The sequence below is a fragment of the Labrus mixtus genome, chromosome 5, assembly GCF_963584025.1.
Source record: "Labrus mixtus chromosome 5, fLabMix1.1, whole genome shotgun sequence".
NCBI classification, from domain to species: Eukaryota; Metazoa; Chordata; class Actinopteri; order Labriformes; family Labridae; genus Labrus; species Labrus mixtus.
The window spans coordinates 3230954-3252851 of record NC_083616.1 but is presented as its reverse complement, the minus strand read 5'-3'; the positions used below and the strand labels follow the sequence as shown (position 1 = coordinate 3252851).

Here is a 21898-nt window from a genome sequence, read left to right as displayed (position 1 = left end):
AGGACAGTTTGTGTGTTTAGAGTTATGAACATATAACACAGAATCTGTACACTTCTCCAACTTTCACATTTCTCTACCAAAACTACATAGTGCACCTTTAATGTTAGATATAGAAGTGCTATATTGTCTCCGTTCATTAATAAAGGAACGGAAGCTGGTTGGGATTCCGTCCAATCTGCAGTTTTATATGAGGGACAAAATATTACTAAAGTATAAATAAATAAATAATTAAATAAACAAATAAATGTTGGGAGAAATGCATACAATAATGTATAAATAAATAAATCATTAAATAAATGCGTCAATACATATATAAATGCTGAAAACAATACATCAATGAATAAATAATAAATACACTTTGTTAATGAAAAAGGCTATTTATATATTTTTACATGTATTTATTCATTTATATATTTATATATGTATCAATGCATACATTTCCACATTAATTGAGTTATTAATTTATTTCCGTATTTTTACATTTACACATCTATTTATTTCTGTGTCCAGGTCGTAAGAGGAAAAGTATATATGTAAATTTGCTTCTGTCTGTGTTTCAAAATTGACCAATCCTACTTCAGTAATGTTAGGACGGACCACTTAATATTTACTTTTTCTTGTACAACATGGACACAGAAATACACAAATAAATATATGAATATATTTATTTATGTATTTATTTATATATTTATTGATGCATTTATTTAATTATTTATTTATACTTTAGTTATTTGTTGTCCCTCATAGTTTTGCAACTCTCCCTGCAATTTAATATTTATAGTCTATGTCTAAGGGCTCACTGTAAATATTCCGGGCTACGGTCGGTGCTTCTTTTTGATCAGGCAGTGCGCGGGACGGACGCGGGTCCTCATTCTCTGTATTTTGAAACCGTCGCGGTGAAGACACCTAGCAGCAGCAACAGCAGCAGGAGGAGGAGGTGAGAATCAATTTTATTAATTTAACTGAACATACTACTGCTAACAGAAGTACATTATTACAGTGTTTGGTACGGTAACACTTTAATACCGGTGTTCTCGCCTGACGTAGTGACGTATTGACGTTCGCTTTAGCTGACCGGCGGCTCGATGTAGCTTCTTTGCTAATGCGGCTAATGTCTATTAGCATGTCATATATTCAGAGCAAGTTTCTCTCCTGTATTTTAGTTTGCCTCCATCTTTAATGGAAAGTGACGTGTGCAGGTCCCTCATGTTGTCTTTAATCTGTGTTTTAATGTCTTAATCATGATGTCTCATAAATAATATCTCTTTATATCCTCTTCTATTGAGAGCATGATGATGCGTTCATGACTCCGGGACAGACAAGTCCTCTGTGTTATTATACAAGGACAGTGTGAGATAAGATCGTGTTCCTCTGGGACTGTGATACTACTCAAGACATTAATTAAGATTAACAAATTAAAAGGTATAAACTTGTGATTGAATGAAGTGACAGCTGGCGCATTTTATCACGCTGTGGATCACTCTTCCTTAGCCAGGATCTCTGAATACTTTTAACTAACATTTACAGCTGACAGAGTTTTTCTGTATTTGTCTATTTCAAACCTCAGAATCACACAACAGACTCTCATTTCACTGCTTTCATGATAATATTACTTTTATTTTAACATACACGTAAATGTACATACTGCAAATGCTCTGTGGTAACCATGGACACCAACAGAGTGCAGTAGAATAGAATGCTTGGGTTGCTAGGCAACAGTCTAGTTTAATTGTGGAACTAGTTGAGTTGGGGGAGTTAAAAAAAATAAACTGTTGTTGATATTTATTTACTATGAACTAGGGCTGGGAGATATGGACCAAAACTCATATCTCGATATTTTTGCACTGAATGGCGATACTCGATATATATATCGATATGTCTTTTATTAACAGTCAGTTGCACAAGTTCAACATGTACATGAAAACAAACTACCTGTTTGTGAAATTAATTCATTTTCTGCATGACAAAATAAACACAGTTGTGTGTTTTGTTATCCATTTAGTTTGTTGAGTTTGGCTCAGAGAGAGAGAGAGAGAGGAGCAGGGTGAAGAGGGAGAGACAGTGACATGAGAAATAGGTGAACTGGCAGCTCTACAGAAGAAACGTATAAAGTTATTTTAATGCAACATGAACTATATTGATATTAACGATATTGTCCTACCCTATATCTGGATTGAAAATACATCGATATATCTTAAAAACTTGATATATCGCCCAGCCCTACTATAAACCACGACTTTCTGCTTGTATTAGGCTCCGTGTCCACCTAGCATGTTTTTCTCCTGGCAGGAAAGCGCTGGCTGTACGCTCGGGAGTGTTTGCATGAAGTGTTTGTGCGCTGAGAAGAAAAGCACTGCAAAACAGTCTGTTGACAACAGCCATTCTATGACCGAAGCTGCTCCGTTACTTTCTACTGCATATTTTTTATTTTAGATATTTTATTTCCCCATCATCTCCTTGGTGTGTCAGGGCCTTAAGGTTTCAAATACTAAGTTCCCAGGATGTAATAAGATCAACACAACTGTCTATTAGTAACAAATTAAATCTTAAAATAATTTGATAAGTTAAAGTCTTAAAGGACCAATCAGTAAGATATCGGCTGAATTTAATGATAAAATGACCTTACTATATAAACAGACGTTAAGGAAACACATTTCTCAGAGACTCAGAGGTTAAAGTCCTGGATGTCTTTGACAAGTGTCTTCTCTGTTGTGAGCATGGCCAATGCATTGAAGCGATCCTGTGACATCTTGAAATGACACCTTGAAACAGTCCAAGTGCAGTTTCTCCCCGTCCATGGATTCTTGACCAATTTTGATGTCCGGCTGATTAGGTCGGAGGTCTTTGACTCTCAGCTTCTCTTGTAAAGATCTCCTCTCGAATGACATTATTTTAAATGACTTAACTGAGTTCTCTTTCACATGGCTCACTCTTTAAGTTACCATGCACAGGATGTGTCTCTGCTGCAACCTGCTGGGTGGTTGATTTCGAGAGTGCAATATCCTGCACTCATTGAAGCAAATATCTCATGGGCAACTTTTAACCAGTGTCAATGCAGGGTGTCCGCGCATCCTTAAAAAGTCTTAAATTCATGTATCTAAAATGAAGGCCTTAAAATGTCTTAAATTCATTAAAAATGTTATATGCTGGTCTTAAATACATTACTCAAAGGTCTTAAATTTGTCGGGGCAGGACTATTTAATGTTATATATATTTTTTTCTTTTTCTCATGGAACTTTTCGAGAAGGAGATGTAGAGAGGCTACTTTCTTACTAGCTGCTGATATAAATGGTTATCTGCATGCTTGCTAGCTAGTCTGCGACTATGGGTAAGTGCAAATTTATTGAGAGTTGGCTGGACGACGTCCATTTTCGAAGTTGGCTCACGTCTGTTGCCAACCCAGACGAGGCCAGATGCATTCTGTGCAAAAGGACCTTCAAGCTCGGCACCATGGGGGTTAAGGCTGTCGAGAGCCAGTGCAAAAAGCACAAAACCGCTGCCAGGAGCCAACAGACCCCAGCCATATCACAGTTTTGCGTCTCTGCCCCAGGGCCAGCGCCGCAGACAACGGTCCCCGCTGCTACTAGCACTGACCTGAGAGCAGCATTTGGTGCTACACCAACACTGAAATCGGAGGTTTTGTGGATTTTAAACACAGTGGTCAAGCACCAGTCTTACAACTCCAATGAGGGGATAGGAGATCTCTTCCATTTGATGTTCCCTGACTCACAAATCGCGAGCACGTTTACTTCTGGAAAGGACAAGACGGCCTATATAACTCGTTTTGGACTAGCTCCTTTCATCAGAAGCAACAAGTCTTTTTTTGTTTTAATGTTCGACGAGACTTTGAACCACGCCACTAAAAATAAGCAACTCGACGTGCACGTACGATATTGTACTTGGGCTCGCAATTCATGGGAGTCTCATTGAGTAACACACATGCTATGCTTGGTGGTGGTTGTAATAAAAAGTCTTAAATTTGACTTGCTGAAACCTGCAGATACCCTGCAATGGAGGCCCAGGAGTCTAACACCCTGAATACCAGAAACACATCACCAATCATTAACTTTTATAGTTGAACAAATGTTTTAAAATCATATTCAGTGAACTGAAGGTCTGTCATTCCCCTTGTGGTGCGACGCCCTCTACTGACCAGCCGACCACCGCCAAGTAACTAACAGTTAAAACTGAAACTGAAAACAAATTGTTGTGCCTTTTTCCAGGCGGCAGGAGGGTAAAGAGTTTGTGGGAGGGGTGGGAGGGGAGGGGTCAGCAACAATCCTGTTGGCTCTGCTGTGGCAACGTGAGAGATAAATGTCCTTGATGGCTGGCAGAGAGAGGTCCCTGTGATCTTGTCAGCTGTTCTCACTATCCTTTGTGAGGTCTTGCGGTCTGAGGTGGTGCCATTTCCGAACCAGGAGGTGATACAGCAGCTCAGGGTGCTCTCTACAGCCCCTCTGTAAAATGTGGTGAGGATGGGGGGTGGGAGGTTTGCCTTCTTCAGCCTACTAAGGAAGAAGAGGCTTGTGTTGAGGGACCAGGTGTGGTCGTCTGGGAGGTGGACTTTTATTAGTTTTAACATCCTCCACACACGACCCATTGATGTCCAGTGGGGATTGGTCGCCTTGTGTTTTAGTGCGTAATAACAGAGGCTCACTCAGATTACAAATTTAAGCTGATCTCTGTTTTGATTTAAAGGTCCCATATTATGCTTTTTCTGGTTTTATATGCTCTTTAGTGTGTTTTCATAGTGTCCTGTGCATGTTTAGGCACATCTATGTGCAAAAATTCAAAGTCCGCGGAAACGCGGCTTCTCCTACCTCCTCCTGTTAGCTGTAGCATTAGCTGCATGTAACGCTCGGTTCTAGCCCCCCTCGATAAAAATTTCATTGTCAGTGTGAGATCACTGATCTAAGTCCATTGGCTCGTTGTGGCAAGCCCTGCAGCTCATTTTGAAATTTCCGAGAAGCTTGCTGAGCAACTGACCAATAACGACAGAGCGGATTGGCAGACCAATTCAAGCAGACTTGGCCCACATGGGGTCTAACAGTGGGGGCTCAGCAGAGTGTAGCTGACGGACTCAGAGCGTAGAGGGAGCAAGGAGGAGCAGTACATGAAAACAGACACTTTTTTCGGACTTTAGCTATTGTGAACGTACAAAAGTAGATACATAGATTAAATATACGAACCCCAAAAAGGGCATAATATGGGCTCTTTAATATTTTGATTAATTTTTAGCATTAATGGCCCCAACAGAACTGAGAAAGTAAAAAAAAAAGGTTTGATAGGAATACGTTGTCCTAAAGTGTGTTTCTCAAAAAAGCGTACTAAATATAATTGCATTTTTTTTGTATGTATTAAAATTGTATTTGGTGGTGACAGGGTTAATTTTGAAATAACATTTCAATTTAATGGAGCTGAAATAGAGTTTATGAAATAAATATATGGAGTTTTCACACATATTTCTGACTTTAAATCAAACATGTCGTTCTCCAGTATAGGTTCATAATAATAATATATTAGACTTATATAGCACTTTTCTAAATACTCAAAGATGCTTAACAAATATACAAAAAATAAGAAATAATGTGAGAGAAGGAGGATGAGGATCTCTGATGTTTTTGGGATTGAGTTCCAGAGGGTAGAGGCAGCAATGGAGCAGGTTGGTCCTGCAGGGGGGTGACAGGAGGTTTGTGTCAGCGGAGGTGAGAGTGCGGTTGCCTGCCAGATGGGTATGGGGGGAGATTTACTTTTATTGATCATTTACTTTTGATGGACATGCACTGGTGTGTGGTGCTCCTGGGCTGGGATGGTGGGGAGGGGGTTTGGTGCCTTGCCTTGCTCAGGGGGTGATCTGGCACCTCTCCAGCTACCAGACCAACTTCCATATTTGGTTTGCACCGGGGCTTGAACCGGCGACCTTCCGGTTCCCAACCCAAGTCCCTACAGACTGAGCTACTGCCACCCCAATGCTGAGCTACTGCCGCCCCAACACTGAGCTACTGCCGCCCCAAGGTTAGCAAGCAAGGTTATGTAGGGCATTGTAGGTGATAATGAGGAGTTTGAAGTATTTATATGTCATTATTATGGCTGTTGCTGGTTTGATTCACCGTGAGAAACATTGAGAAATCCAACTTTGTTCCTGTCACCTCAAGCGGACACGTCTGAGTTTTCCCACAGACCTGGAATGCAGCGTGAGCCCTCCCTTGAAACTGCGCATGCGCACAACGTGTTGTAAACAATGAGACTTGAGACCGTCTCCAGCAGCTTTGTGTCTGTCCAACAGTTTATCAGAAATAAAAGTCACAGCGTGTCCTGCTCCCTCCGCGGGTATTTAACAGACATGTTCTGTGGTGAGTACAGGACACATTTGTTAGCACACGTCATCACGTACACTTTGATTATAAGGAACACGGAGCACGTTTTTTTTTTTTTTTTTTTTTTTACTGTTGTCCGAAAACACCTCGAATGACAAACTTGGGCGTGACAGCAGCGAGTGAACTGACTGATGTGTTGTTTTAATGTGTCCGGCTTTTAATGTTTTCGCTTCTCTTCATGTTCTGGATAAACTGTGAGTGTTATTCACTCAGTCGAGAGTTTAATCTGAGCCCTTTACATCATGCTAGCTTTGACAGGAGCTTTCATGGTTAGCATGCTAGCTAGCAGGTGCTAGTTCCAAATACATATGGTTGATTCTGATATCAATTTATATCAGTGTTATATCTGTTTTATAATTTATATCTGCTATATGCAGTTATATCTGTGTTATCATTTATTTTATTTATATACTGTTATACCAGATCTATCTGTGTTATATCTGGTTGTTAGTTATACAGGTCAGTAACATGAGCAGCACCTGCTCAGTGGTAGAGTCTGTCGTCTCTTAACTGGAGTGTCTCTAGGGTTCGATCCCCAGCTCCTGCAGCCATATGTTGATGTGTCCTTGGGCAAGACACTTAACCCTAAATTGCTCCCTCTGATGATCAGCGGTGTGTGATTGTGTATGAATGGATGAGTTAATACTGATGGACTCTTTACTCAGCAGCCTCTACCATCAGTGTGTGAATGTGTATGAATGGATGAGTTAATACTGATGGACTCTTTACTCAGCGGCCTCTACCATCAGTGTGTGAATGTGTATGAATGGATGAGTTAATACTGATGGACTTTTTACTCAGCAGCCTCTACCATCAGTGTGTGAATGTGTATGAATGGATGAGTTAATACTGATGGACTCTTTACTCAGCGGCCTCTACCATCAGTGTGTGAATGTGTATGATTGGATGAGTTAATACTGATGGTCACTTTACTCAGCAGCCTCTACCATCAGTGTGTGAATGAGTATGAATGGATGAGTTAATACTGATGGACTCTTTACACAGCAGCCTCTACCATCAGTGTGTGAATGTGTATGAATGGATGAGTTAATACTGATGGACTCTTTACTCAGCAGCCTCTACCATCAGTGTGTGAATGTGTAGGTGTGACTTGGGCTGTAAAAGTGCTTAGAGTAGTCAGAAGACTAGAAATATACACTCAAGTCCATTTATAATCTATTGTGAACATGGCTTCCAATCTTTGTGAAATAGGATTCAGTGAATGAAAAAATGTTCTGCAAACACTTCATGAAGAATAATATTGAATCATAGTTGTGCAGAGCAGACATAAATGATTTGTGCAGATATTTCAAGCCAACAATGACTTTTTTCAGTACTAAGTGAGACATGTGTGTTGAGTTTGTCTACATGTGGTCACCTCCACAGGTGCATCCAATCTGTTATTAAGGCTCTTTACCTGCTGAATTCTCAGCATGTGGAGAAGCTGCTGCACAAGTGGCCGTGTGATTTCAAACATCTTGTGGGCTTTAAACTTTAAAAGAACATCTCACAAATTATCACACATATGCTAATTTCATAGTGCTCATAATTACACAATGACTGTCTGGATTCTATGATTTACTTTTTTTTCCTCCATTTTGTTGGATCAACCAATCACAGTTCCTGAAATAATGTGTCATACCTAGCAACGATAAACGAGATAAAAGTTTCTGTCTCTTCCTCGCTCAGAGCTCAAAGAAATAATTTTAGTCTCAATGACTTTCATTATAGTTTTATTTTCTTACATTGAAGAAACGGGTCTTTGACTGTGTTAGACTACTAATAGTAATAATAATTAATATTATAATTAATAATTGATTTTAAAACAAACGAAAATGTATGGTTTTTACTAATATAGACTTTAATAAGACGCTTGTGATAAGTATCATATTTCCGTCAGTGGTTGTTTAGTCTACTAAAAGCTAGCTTACTGTTTAACATTGCTAAAGTGTATTGTTTGTGTGCGTGTGTGTTGTAGGGAGCTGAAGCATGGAGGCAGTTCTGAGCAGGCTGCGGGGGCTGAGTTCTGATGAACTGCGCGAGGAGTTTGCCAGGGCAGACCTCAAGTGTGGCCCCATCACAGCCACCACGCGAGCCACCTTCGAGAGGAAATTAGCCCGAGTCCTGGCCGGGCCAGAGAGCAGCGCTGCTGAATCCGACAACAGCTCTTCAGCAGGAGGAGTCTCGGGCAGTGCGGTCTGTGTGGCTGAACATGCCAAATCTATGTCGTGTGCCACAGCAGTTGCATCAACTTCTGCCGCAACAAGCGGCAAACCCCCTGAGACTGCCACTGATGAGTCAGACTTTGGTTATGGTGTGGGTCTTAACCCTCCAGAGGAAGAGGGGATCGCCGTCAAGGCCTCACACTGCTCTGCTGAAGGCAGCAACTCTCAGTCCAAAACAGAAACACCTTCAAAACTGGCACAAGTGTCCCCAACCTTTTTTTACGGAGTCTGTCCTCTTTGGGAGGACGTTCTGGCTAGAAACGGTAAGAAAGACTCGCCCATGTTCTTTATCTGATGTCAAACACATTGCTGTTATATATTGATACTTTTTAAAAGTGACATCCCACTCCAAGAATATGTGACAGGAGGTTTTAGATTAAGAAATGACCGAATCTGATGTGTGGAAAACTTCCATGAAACTCTCTCTCTCTCCCAATTTCTGACTCTGTCGACTCTCCTGTCTCTAAACTAAAGGCATAAAAAGCCTCAAAAATAAAAAAAGATTAATTGTCAACTTGTCTCGAGTCACATAGTTCACACAGTCTTCCTCCTCTGGGATGCTATTATATGTATGTCTTTGTTAATATATAATCTTCTCTTCTCTGTGGTGCCTTGTTCTATTTGTTTAAAGATTATTTGCTGCTCGTGTAGTCTGACATCCACATGTGTTTGCTAAGTGGATGAAAACATTTGATGTTATTTTCTTTGGCAGTAAGAAGTAGCACAGTAGGACTCTCTGACCTCTCTGATGTAGAGTATTGATCTCAATTAATGTTGAGCTGCCACAAAAATCAATGCGGGGATGTTAGTCTGACAGGGGAGGCTTTATATATATCTATAAGTTTACAGCGTGACGATGCAAAGAAAGGATGTAGAAAGATAAATATACTGATCTGGTGTGTTTTTTGTTTTTCTGCAGAAAGAGCACATGTGTACACGGATAAGAAAGATGCCCTTCAAGCAGTAAAGATAATGAAGGGAGCCCGCTTCAAAGCCTTTCCCAACCGCGAGGACGCTGAGAAGTTCGCTAAAGGGATCTGTGACTATTTCCCCTCTCCCAACAAATCTGCACCCTGCGTGTCTCCAGTCAAACCGGGCCTGGTCTGCAGTAAAGGTAAATACAAGCTACAGTCAGACTCCTTTGCAAAAGATGACACGACAGCCGTTCTCACACATGAACTCCTGAACGTTTCGAGAAGATTTCAGTCTTCGCCTCAAATCTGGACAGGAGGCGGGGATCTGAGGAGGCAAGACATGATGTGCAAAGAAAGTGACAGACGCTGTTGCAGAAGAAGCAACAGAAACTTTTGGCTGATGCTACGTCTAGCTCAACACATTCACATTAACAACAGAAGAGCGGAGATGAACATATTGGCAAACAGACAACACTGAGGGAGTTTCGTTACATGCATGGAGATCCCACCAGTTGTGTGCATACAGGTCATAAGATATAAACGTCACCACCCTCCCCCCCTCGCTCCTGGTGAATTTTCCTTTAAGTATTTCCCGCTGCGTTCTCACATCAGATCACCCCGATTTAAAATGGAAAATTCACTCGGGGCCTAACAGGAGAAACTCAAGGTAAAGTCAAAGTGAAACATTTGCACGTCAGGAAGTTATCAGGAGTTTTGTGCAAATGTTAAAGTGTCATAATTGATTCCCTCTATCATACATTCATCTGTTCAGGTGTCTGGGAGGTATGGCACGCTGATCTGCTGGGTCATGCAGAAGGTTAGAGCTCTCAGGAACATGCACAGAAGAGAGGCACAGAAGGTTTTTTTTTTTTAAAGATTTATTTTTGGGCTTTTTGTGCCTTTAATGGAGAGATAGGACAGTGGATAGAGTTGGAAATCAGGGAGAGAGAGGGTTGGGGAATGACATGTGGGAGAGGAGCCACAGGTTGGACTCGAACCCGGGCCGCCCGCTTAGAGGACGACGGCCTCCATACATGGGGCGTGCACACTAACCACTGCACCACCAGCGCCCCAAGAGCAGCAGGGTTGAAACTGAAGTCATGGTTTAATGCTGTCTGCATCACTGAAGAACTAATGCTACATGTATAATAAAGTGTGCACCTGTTTCCCTAATGGGCAAACTTTTCATGCCTGCTCGTAGAAGAAATTCTGTAGTTTTTAAATCTATTGTGTGGATTGTTTCTCATTTTCTGCATATTGTCTGAAGGCTGCCAGTCCGTCTTGGTAGGAGCATTTATCCACAGGATCATTAGCGTACTCTGCACTGACTTATTGTTCCTGCCTTTAATTGAAGTGCTCTCTTTGAACTAATTTTCATACTTTAAAAAATGTGATTTAGTGGTGAGATCATCTGAGTTTGAAAGGCCAATAGTTTCTGACGTATCATCTGAAGCGAGTAGGTGAACGTTGTCACCACACCAGCCTTGAACTCTATTTTTGTAACATCTGTGTCTGTCCTTCGCTCTCTCTTCTCCCCTTCCACACCAGACAACATGGAGGTTGACACCATCAATCGGGAGCGAGCAAACAGTTTCAAGAGCCCCCGCACCCAGGACCTGACCGCCAAACTGAGGAAAGCTGTGGAGAAGGGAGACGAGTTGACCGTCAGCGATCTGGTGTGGAGCAACCCGAGATACCTCATTGGCTCAGGAGATAATCCCACCATAGTGCAGGTGAGAACAGAAAGTTACCTGTCTGGCCCCGTTTCCTGAACAGGGGTAACCTGAGGACGAATGGAGAGGCCGCCATGCTTGAGCTTGTTGTAGATTTCCCTGTTGTGCTTTCTCACACTCTGGAAACTCTTAGCTCTTAATAGAGATGAATAGTCTAACTTGGAAAGTATTTTCCAACCTCTCAGCTGGAGCTCTTATCCAGTTTGCAGCCGCTAATATGAAGACAATTATTGTTACCTGTTTTGTTAATGCTTAAAAAGACACAGTCATGATTTTTCTTTAATTTAAACCATGCAATCAGTCTTAAGAAGTCATGCATGTTCAGTGCTTCTTTGATACCTTTATTATGAATTTGAAATAAACACAAGATACTTCTGCCCTAATGAAAGGATTAGCGTAGACACCCCCTCATCCCAATTATGCCCCCTATGCCCTACTGATACATTACTTAAAACGCCTGATGGCCCTTAGTTGCCACAGCAACCAAGACAGCATTGCCACCTTTGACAGACCCAGGCTGTGTTGAGATCCAGGTAGTGACAATGCCGATACTCCCTACCCTCCCACATTGCGACATCTGGCCCCCACAACTCAGCATCCCAGAGTCCCCCCCCCCCCCCTCCATGGTTGTTTATGTCTTAAGCCCTCGTCATTACTGTATAATATTCAGGAGTTTTAATTTCAGCATTTGACGTTCAGGTGAAATGGTGCTTGTGGACAAAGTTAAGCATCCTTGTTCCTCTGATTTCCCTGATTAGGAGGGCTGCAGGTACAACGTCATGCATGTGGCAGCGAAGGAGAACCAGGCGGGAATCGTCCAGCTGCTGCTGGACACCTTGGAAAACCCAGAGTTCATGCGACTCATGTACCCGGATGACCAGGAACTCATGCTGCAGAAACGTATCCGCTACATCGTAGATCTTTACCTCAACACCCCAGATAAGGCGGTAAGTTATTTCTACCAAAGCAGCCTCACATGGTCTGATTATCATCTTTAATTCATCTTTGTTTATGTTGAGTCCTGCTCTGTTTGTGTGCATCAGGGCTTTGAAACACCGCTCCACTTTGCCTGTAAGTTTGGATGCCCGGAGGTGGTCAATGTCCTGTGCTCGCATCCCGACATGGATAAGAACTGTCGGAACAAAGACGGTCAGAAGCCTTGTGATGTAAGGAGTTTGATTTCTATCCCCTTGTTAGCTATGTTAACTGACCCACTATACTGATTAGAGCTCTCAAGAACTGTCGTCAATGTTGTGTTTTGCTCTGTGCAATGCCTGTCAGCACCTGTGTGTCCAATCAGACTCAAAGCTGATCGTTTGCTCTTACTGACATTGTTCCCTTTTTTCTAGATCCTTGCTTGTGTTGTACTTACTCTCTGATGTACGTCGCTTTGGATAAAAGCGCCTGCTAAGTGAATTGTAGAATTGTAGAAATGTTAACATGCAGACTGTGTAAGAACACATTCAGCGTAGCCCCTGTTTTTCATTCTACAGATGGTTTTAAATGTACACACATATATGGGAGTAGTTCCTCAGCCTCACTGAGTATAGCTGACATCATGCCAGTAGCTGCTGACGGAGGTGCGGCTATGCTTACTCAGGTTTTGAAGCTGTGACCTTTAAGCTTGCTTTTTAAATCTTTGGCAACATTCGCTGGGTGCATAGTGAAGGCTAAACATAGACAGGCATGAACACGTTCTCTCCCCTGATAATCCAACAACAAGGTTGATGTTCTCCGCTGTACAAACACCCCATAATCTTTTCTTTCTCTCTCTCCTAACTGCAGCTCATTTGTAGCAGAAAAAATAAAACCCAAGAAGTGAAGCAGAAGATATGTGACTATTTAGAGGGTAAGCGTTTTCATCACAAGGTTACATGTTTCCTGAACGCCCATGACAGAGAGACAGAGAGAGAGAGAGAGAGAGAGAGAGAGAGAGAGAGGCATGCTTTAATAAGAGCAGCATGTTGCTTCATGTAGTTTATATTTGGCTGTGTGCTTTGATATGATTGATGGATTTCTTGACTGATAGCACCATATGCACTGACCAAAATAGATTTTATTTTCAAGTACACTGCCAGCTCTAAGTTTGATTCCCATTGTCTTTAAAGGAAGAATGTGTGACTTTTTGATCCAGTAGATGTCGCTCTTGAGCTCCAACATGAAACCAAAACAAACTGCTGTTTGGCCATATCTCCTCTATTCTGAATCTCGTGTTCACACAAAGGAGTTATCAATTAGAACGTACCATAATTAAGCACCATTAAGGGCCTTTCAGATAGGACGAGGTGCACGCTGCAGCTGGGAAATTGTCCCGCCTTTGCTTAAGCTGCAGTTGCCTGTGTCCTGCATTGTTGTGTTAGCATGCTAATGTTAGCACACTTTGGTTAGCTTCATATTGCATAGGAATTGACACAGAATGACTGTGAACTACAAACACTTATGTGACATCCAAATAATCAGTGAGTATGTTCTTTTTGTTTCTCTAGTCCTTGAATAAATTAGCTTTATATGTAAGGCCGTCCCGTCCATGTAAACACGGCTTAGACAACAGAACAGCTGGCGGGACTCGAGCTTCTCCCTCATTGTAGACAGTCATGACTCAGAGAGACTTGATTTCTGCTGTATTTATGTGTAATATGTTGCACATTCTTCTTTAAAACACGCTCTTCTCTTTGTGTATCGCTCTGTGAATAAGACCCTTTCGACTTGTTATCTATCGGTAAACTTTAAATTGCTCATTGTGTCATAGACCGCTGCTACATCCCTTTGCTGAGGGCGACAGACAACACCTCTCAGCCCATCATCGGTGCTCTTTGGTCCCCCGAGACCTCAGAAAGTCTGTCACAGATCCAGCGGCAATCAAGAAGCCCCATGGACCCCCTGATGACCGTCACAGCCTTTGCTGGCCCACTGAGCCCATCAAAGGCAAGTCCTATACCTGATGACCTGATATCACTGCATCATTCAAACACCTTTAATGACCAGAATATATCGTCTTCTCCTGTAGGCAGATGATTTCCGGCGGTCCTGGAAGACGCCGCCCAGAAACCGAGCGGAACACTTTCACCACATTCTGAAGTCTGATCCCGACCGTGGGGCAGAGAGAGTGGGCAGGTGAGACCAACACCTTTCTTTGCTTTCATTCTGTATTGTGATCCTCCTGAAGGCTTATTGGCCTGCTGTCAACCTTGCTTCAGGAACCGGCAGCACAAACAGGTCTTTGTTGATTCTGGACCCACTGGGCCATGTGCCCCACAGCCTTGGCTCAGAGCTGGTTCATCCTTTGTTTAACATCTCGACGCTGTCTCATTCACATTCAGAGCGATCCTCGCTAACGTAAACACGCTGCACACAATCATCGAAACACTTTGTCAGTAAAACGTAATTCAGCAGGACCTCAAGCCCTTCAGTTGAATCAGAATCTTTATTCAAAACTTCCAACAGACACCGTGATGAAGCTAAAATACTCTCTGTTGCATTGGTCAACATGATTTTAAGATCTAACAAACTAGGAACTGTGAGTAATCATTTTGGTCTCCACTCTATGCACTCAGTACAAGGAGAATAAATAAATCAGTTTTGATTTTAAAAAAATGAAGCGGAGCTGTTGGCGCAGTGGTTAGTGCGCGCGCCCCACGTATGGAGGCTGTAGTCCTCCAAGCAGGCAGCCCAGGTTCAAATCCGACCTGTGACTCCTTTGTCGCATGTCATTCCCCTCTCTCTCTCTCCCTGATTTCCATCTCTATCCACTGTCCTATCTCTCGAATAAAGGTACAACACAGCAAATAAAATCCTACTTTTTTTTTTTTTTTTTTTTTTTTTTAAATCATGAAGCCTGGAAGCACTGATAGCCTAGCGGGTATGTTGTGTGCCCCATGTACAGAGACTATAGTCCTCGTTGCAGCGGCCATGGGTTCGAATTCAACCTGTGCCCTTTGCCGCATGTCATCCCCCCACTCTCTCCTCCCAACTTTTCTTGTCTCTCTTCAGCTCTCCTTCTCTGATAAAAGTATTTGTCTTGAAAGTGTCAAAATTTGCATCAGAAATGTCTCATAAATAAACTTGTCTGCCTGCTTTATAATGTTTTAACGTGGATGAATAATTTCTGGAACATAAGCAAATATTTGATATGAGGCTTCTTACCTTTTAATCCACTGTTGAAAACTTAAGAGATGGCACTGTGGTATTTGTTCAGTCTGTATAGTCACTATTGAGGTTATTATTCTTAAAATGTGTCTTTTAATATCGTTTGTCCAACACTTTGGAGCTCTGCCTTTGGGTTTAAGGTTTGTCGGCACTGCTGACTCTTTTGCTTAGACTAAAGCTTCTGCTTGATCTGTTGTGTAGATTGTTGTTTTTATTCTTTTTGTAAAGCACTTGGTGATTTTTTGGTCCTGAAAGGTGCTCTATCAATAAATGTGTTGTTATCAAAAACTAATGAAATAATAAAACAGGCTTTACTTAAAAAAAATAGAAAGAATGTGCAACATTTTACACATAAATATATCACAAATCAATTACCGGTATATCCTGTGTAAATGTCTCTCTGAGTAATGACAGTCTATAATGAGTGAGAAGCTCGAGTCCCGCTGGCTGTGTTGTTGTCGGCACCGTGTTTACATTATGTTTACATCATGTTTAAGTCTCACATCCTGCACTCTGAGTACAAGCTCTAACAACATCTGGCAGATGAAACAGAGTCCCCCGACGTAAACCTAACCTTTTGTGAGGACTTCCACCTGAAGAATGTTTCTTAAGGCTGTATGAGTTGGGCTATAGTGTCATGGTGTTCATATTTTTTACAATACAGTAACCAAATAAATTAGTTGCAACCCCCCTGTCAAAAACAGCATGTTGATATGGGAACTAAAGGGGATTGGTTTTTGGAGCCAGCCTCAAGTGGACACTTGGTGAACTGCAGTTTTTTTGTACTCCTCTTGTGGACTATGCAAACACGACGTTTAAGCAATACATGTTACAGATATGGATGATTTGTGATCATCTATTTGATGAATCATCCCGTATCTGCAGAGACCTTGCTCATGGGATGGGCCACCCATGGGCCGAGTACTGGGACTTCCTGGACAGTTTTGTGGATCTGTCATCAGCTGAGGGGCTCCGCAAACTGGAAGAACACCTTTGCAAGAGAGATTTTTGTCCACGGGCTCATGAAGAGACGGGGGAGAATGAGACCAGCAACAGGTTCAGAACGCCCTCTCCAGGTACCTTTGCCTGCATAACAGAGACACGTCTAGACCTTAAAGTGTTCTTTTATATTGTAGTGAACTGATGTTCTCTCACACCATCTCGTTAGATACAACACATACATACATACTATGATAAAATGTATATTTTACGATCGTTTCTCTCCTGTCCAAGGCAAGCCCAAAAAGTTCTGCAACTCCATCTCTGTCGGTGCCTTCCTGGATGAGGGCGACGACATCAGCCTCGAGGAAATGAAGAATCGGCAGAATGCAGCTCTCACCAGCATCACCTCCTCTGCTGCATCCAAGGACGGTCTGAAGGGAGCAGTGGGCGGCCGTGAGTTCCACATCCTGCCCATCGCGCTGCACCACCGGGGGGCCGACCTGATCGAGACGGCGGCAGAGCAGGACCTGCTGTGCTGCTGCGATGACGGCATCCTGACACCCGGCATCGTCTGCAAAAACGGGGTGTGCTCCTCCTCCAGAGATAGGACTAACAATGGAGACAAGGTGGCCCCTCGCACCTCACCCTCCTGCCTGCTGTCCCCAATCTCCAACCTCATGGTGGAGTTTGAGCGCATGTCGCTGCAAGAGACGCTTGACAGCCCCACCGTCTGCAGGGAGAGGAGGAGCAGTGGAGGGAGCCGGCACCGGGATGTCCGTGACTCCTTCGGCTCCTCCTCAGCCACAGACCTGAGCTCCGGGCTGAACCGCCTGTCTCTCGGCCACAGCAGCCACGATGGAGAGAGCGTTGAGGCGCCAGGCTGGAGAACGGAGGGAGGAGAGGCAGAGGAGAGGCGCAGCAGCGGCAGCTCAGAGGAGTACTATGAAGCAGAGGAAAGTCTGGAGGTGCTAGGCAGGACTAGGGGGTCTGTATCAGGGGGGCGCAACATCTGTGCTAGGTCCAAATCATGGGACCACGGAGGGAGGGACCTGAGCAGCTCAGGCTCCTCTGGGTCCTCCTATAAGTCCTTAGATAGCTCCGAGTTCCTTCACAGGACCCCACCGCACATTAGAAGAGGACTGTTCATTGACGGGTGAGTCCCCATACTTTCTCTGGGTGTAGTTGTAAAACTGACGGATAAAAATGTGAAAGGCAGGCTGTCGTTAAAGGGTTTGATGACCTGCTTCTGTAAAGTGATGATGATATCAATATTGTGTAGAAACTGTATCTATCACTGGTGTCTGTGTTTGCAGAGATTCACCAACCAAGTTGGACAGGGAGGTCTTGACAGCAATAGATGGTGCAGACGTCGACTCCCAGAAGTATCCCAGCGTTCATAAGTGGAAGAGCACAATGAAGTCGTACTCTGCTGCAGACATGCAGAGGTCAGTGGGCTTATTCTCGGGTCTACTGATATGATGACGCTGACGGGCTCTAAAAGAGGCTGATCAATTCAGACTATCCGATAAAAGGTCAAACAGTATCAGACAATACCTGCCCTCAGGTCAGACATGCAAATAATGTGGTATGCACCAATGTCGGTAACCGTTGTGTATTAAATGTGTTGCGTCAATTGAATGCTCACAAGCTAGTTAACCTAGCCACAGCTTCAGTTAAGAGGATTTTTATTGGGCTCATCCTGATGTTCTTTCAGGGTCAAAGGTGAAACAAAATGAAGGCAGTGTGGGAGTTGGAGTCTCACATCGTCTGTTAGAAAGATCAGCCACATGCCGTTTGTTAGACATGTTTCAGAGACTTTTCAAGAAGAGAGATGACTGACGACAACTTAAACTAGGACTGTAAAACAATTTAAACTATTAATTGCTGAATTTAAATAGTTTATTTTTAAAAATTGCATTTTAAAGTTCCATTGTTCCACATTTTAGAATAAAAACGGTTAGGCTTTCATTTTGAATTTTTCTCCTGTCTTAAGCTGAGAGTACTTTACTTGCTGTGTGCTTTTATTTTGAAATACAGTAAGGACCTTCTGGTAGCTGGAAGGTTAGGACTTTAACTTAAGCACAGAAACAGGAAGTGGTTAGGGATCCCAAACTGACGGCTTAAAGGAACGGTAACAAAGGTCAATGTGTGATGTCATCAGGTGGATATTACTTTGGACTCGTCAGCTGAGCTGTCTGAGAGTTTGTTAAAGTGAAATGAGATGTTCAGAGATGCAGCAGTGTCCTGCTTTTACATCACTGAGACTACAGAGAGACACTTAGGAGGATTATCTACAGGGAGCCTAAAGGGACAAAATAGCTTGAGATTAATCGCATTAAGAGAAAATGATGCAATAATGATAATTACAAAGAACAATGATGAAAAAAGCCAAGCACAACCATTACAGCTGGTACTTCCGTTGCCATGACATCAGTGTCTGTCTAACATCATTGGTAGAACAGAAATCCTGTAAATGTTTCCACTGACTGGTTTTGATGTTGTGTCTTCCAGCTGGCCCAGCCCTGTGGTGGTAAAACCACGGCTCAGGATGCAGCCTCAGACGCCAGGCTCCCCGGTCAGCCTGATGTCTCCCAGCGGTCGCTTCAGTCCCGCCCGGCACGCTGCCTCGCCGGATTTCAGCCCCAGCCGTTACAGCCCTGCTAATGCTAGCTACATCCAGCGTATCCGCCTCAAGCACTTAAACGAGCCAGCGGTCTAACTGCCCTCCTCTGCCCCGCCTCCCACCGATATGGCCATACCCTCACATAACCCCGCCCCTCCCAGTACAAACCCAGCTGCACCCAGGTGTCTATGCCGGAGCTCAGAAACCACAAACCTAACAGAAATATGCACAAGTGTCTGGAAGATTTGTATTCATGCGTGGTACTCCGTCATCACGTTGGGTCGTGATGCACACTCGAGACTTTCTAAAGGAAAAAAAAAAAATCTTGGTCATTTAGTTACTGTTCGACTGTGGACCATGTGGAAGCGACAGTCCTGTTATTTGTGGCCAGTGTGACGCACTTGTATCATAGCCTGAGTCGACTTTTTGAATATTGTGAAAACAAGCGGCACCCCCCCAAAAGTTAGCTCATCACTAAACCTTTGTGTGGATTAGAAGGAGTCTGTCACTGAAGATGTTCTTAAAAAAAAAAAAAAAAAAAAAAAGGCAAAATGTCAATATTTTAAAAGTTATTTTTTTGTATGTTGGTCAGTAGCACAAACAAATTAAATGTTTTTATTAATGGTGTTAAAACCGACTGCCATTTCCTATTGCCTTAATTTTCTGGAGTTGATGGACCAGTCCTCGCTCAGTCTGGACTCTCTCTCTCTAACTCGAACACAAAACATCTGGAAAGTGCGACCTCCCAGATGATTATGGCAAACATGGGACAAATGGATAAGACGGAGAGCTTCCATGATTTTATTTTGATCTTTAATAAACGCATACATTTTTTCCATTTCTTCTCAGTGGTCCCTGGACATGTCTGGACTTTTCCTTTCTCTGCCTTCACTGGCGGCCTTAGACCGTGCAGTTGTTTTTTTTTTTGTTTCTTTTTCAAATATCTTCCATTCACAAGCATCTTCCACACTTTGAGTATGAATGAGGAATTGAACCTTCCCCAGAGGTTAACCCTTAAAACTGCCCACTGAGGTGACCTTAAAGCTGTATCAAGGGATCTTCGACCACTAGGGGGCGGACTGACTTTAAGCTAACGTAGCCGCAGCAGAAATATGACACCTTTATCGGTTTACTACGACCATTTTAAGAAGAAGAAACTGCCTTATGCTTACAGAGAATTAACTGAGATTAACACTTTAGGGTGTTGATTCCTTGTGGGATCGGCATCACTCACAGCCATCTTCACTTCACTATAAGTAGTGTCATCTGAAAACTGGCGCTCACTAGAGCTTCAGTTCCCTTTAAGCCCGGCGTGTACTCTGTGTGATTGTAGTAAAGTCACGCAGGAATGTCAGTTCACACTGAACGACTGAATCGTTAACACACGACCAGAACTCACGATGTTTGTGCTCGCACTGCACGACCTGAGAGCTCACGCTGTACGACTATCGTTTACGACACAACCAGAACTCTGTGCGTGCTCACACTGTACGACTGAATTATTCACGATGCAAGGCCAACGCTCTTGATGTACGAGTCAAATCAATTTTCATTAGAAAAAAAAAGCAGACGCCAGCAAAAACTTGTTCTCGCTCCCCCTCTCTCTCACACACGTGCTCACAAGTAATCTGCATCACCAGTTAACACATGCTAACTAGCATCTAATTAGGTAACATCACACGAGAGGGAGTGATGTACTGGATATCAGCACTGCTGTGATTGGGTCTGAAGATAATCACAGAGAACATCTCTCCCTTGAGTGTGATGTTACTTTGATTCAACAGCTAGACAAGCAGAAAAATAGTGATTTAAAAAGTTAAAACCAACAACAGATCATTTGTTGACTGTAAACTAGTTCCACAATTTAACAGAAACTAGACCGTTGCCAAGCAACCCAAACATTCTATTCTACTGCACTCTGTTGGTGTCCATGGTTACCACAGAGCAGCTACTTAAACCTGCTTACTGTGTTAATTAAAAGTATTCAGAACTCCTGGCTGAGGAGGGACGCATATTGTGATGTTCTCCAATATCGTCACTCAGGGAACGCCTCGTCCAATCAGATTACTTGGTCAGAACTAGCTGTTATATAAATTTTAAATATTCTGTCAACTGGAGGTCTGCAGATATTCATGCCATAGTTGTTACCATGGTGATTGCAGATGCTGTCTGTCAGTATGTGCAGGTAAAATCAGTGGGGGGAGGGGAGGGTCCCAGAGTCGAGGAAGCGGCTCGTGGCTCTGCTCACACTGCAATGATGTGCGACCTAAATATCGAACATGTCAGAAATTCATCCGACTGATCCAGAGCAGCTGCCGAGCCTCAAAGTAGACTTGCTTAATTTCAGCCCGATCGCCGGGTGTCGGTCGTGCAGACTTCAAAATGAGGGACACGGTGGAATGGTGAAGTGCACGCCGGGCTTTAAGTGTTACCTGGGAGGTTTCAGATCAGCTTCCAGTAAACTCCCGTTCCCATGGATACAAGGTTCTTGCCGTTCCTCCTCAACATGATGTATCTGAATGTGCAAAGACTTGTTGTATCAAATCAATTTGACCTTTGAACCCCCTGCTGTGTGAGGGTCTGTCAACCGTGAGTGCATCTCTAGTCAGTGTGAGAAAAAAAAAAACCACGTGTTCTGAATGTACAGTTTTTTTTTTTGTTGTGAACTACACCTTTTATCTGAGCACAAACTACGTCACTGAGAAGATTGTATCGCCGTCTGCGTGCTCTCAGGGTCACAACGGATCCGGATCCTGGTCTCTGAATGTCTATGAATGTGGAACTTTTGCAAAAAAATGCACCTAAAAAACTTAAAACATACTTCTTGTGCATTTAGCATTCTGTGCTTTATTCAAACTTTCATGGTGAATTCTCTTTTCTGTATGTCTAGACCTCATTCGCTTTCAACTAACCAATAAAACGTCACTCCTACTTCACG

General features: G+C 43.0%; 1 protein-coding gene across 3 annotated transcripts; it reads left to right on the top strand.

Moving 5' to 3' along the window:
* Positions 1–852: 852 nt before the first annotated feature.
* Positions 853–21896, top strand: ankle2 (ankyrin repeat and LEM domain containing 2). Of its 3 annotated transcripts, none has more exons than XM_061037316.1 (14): positions 853–937; positions 8356–8865; positions 9522–9716; positions 11065–11249; positions 12008–12196; positions 12293–12415; positions 13035–13098; positions 13999–14178; positions 14261–14363; positions 16281–16471; positions 16629–17490; positions 17651–17782; positions 18849–21135; positions 21170–21896. In XM_061037316.1, the coding sequence occupies exons 2-13, from the start codon at positions 8367–8369 to the stop codon at positions 19054–19056; spliced, it is 2931 nt and encodes a 976-aa protein (XP_060893299.1). In that variant the 5' UTR covers positions 853–937; positions 8356–8366; the 3' UTR covers positions 19057–21135; positions 21170–21896. The 3 variants fall into 3 exon arrangements, with proteins under 3 accessions (XP_060893299.1, XP_060893298.1, XP_060893300.1); XM_061037315.1 differs by lacking the exon at positions 853–937 and adding an exon at positions 6198–6353; XM_061037317.1 differs by lacking the exon at positions 853–937 and adding an exon at positions 6448–6571.
* The last annotated feature ends 2 nt before the right edge of the window (positions 21897–21898 follow it).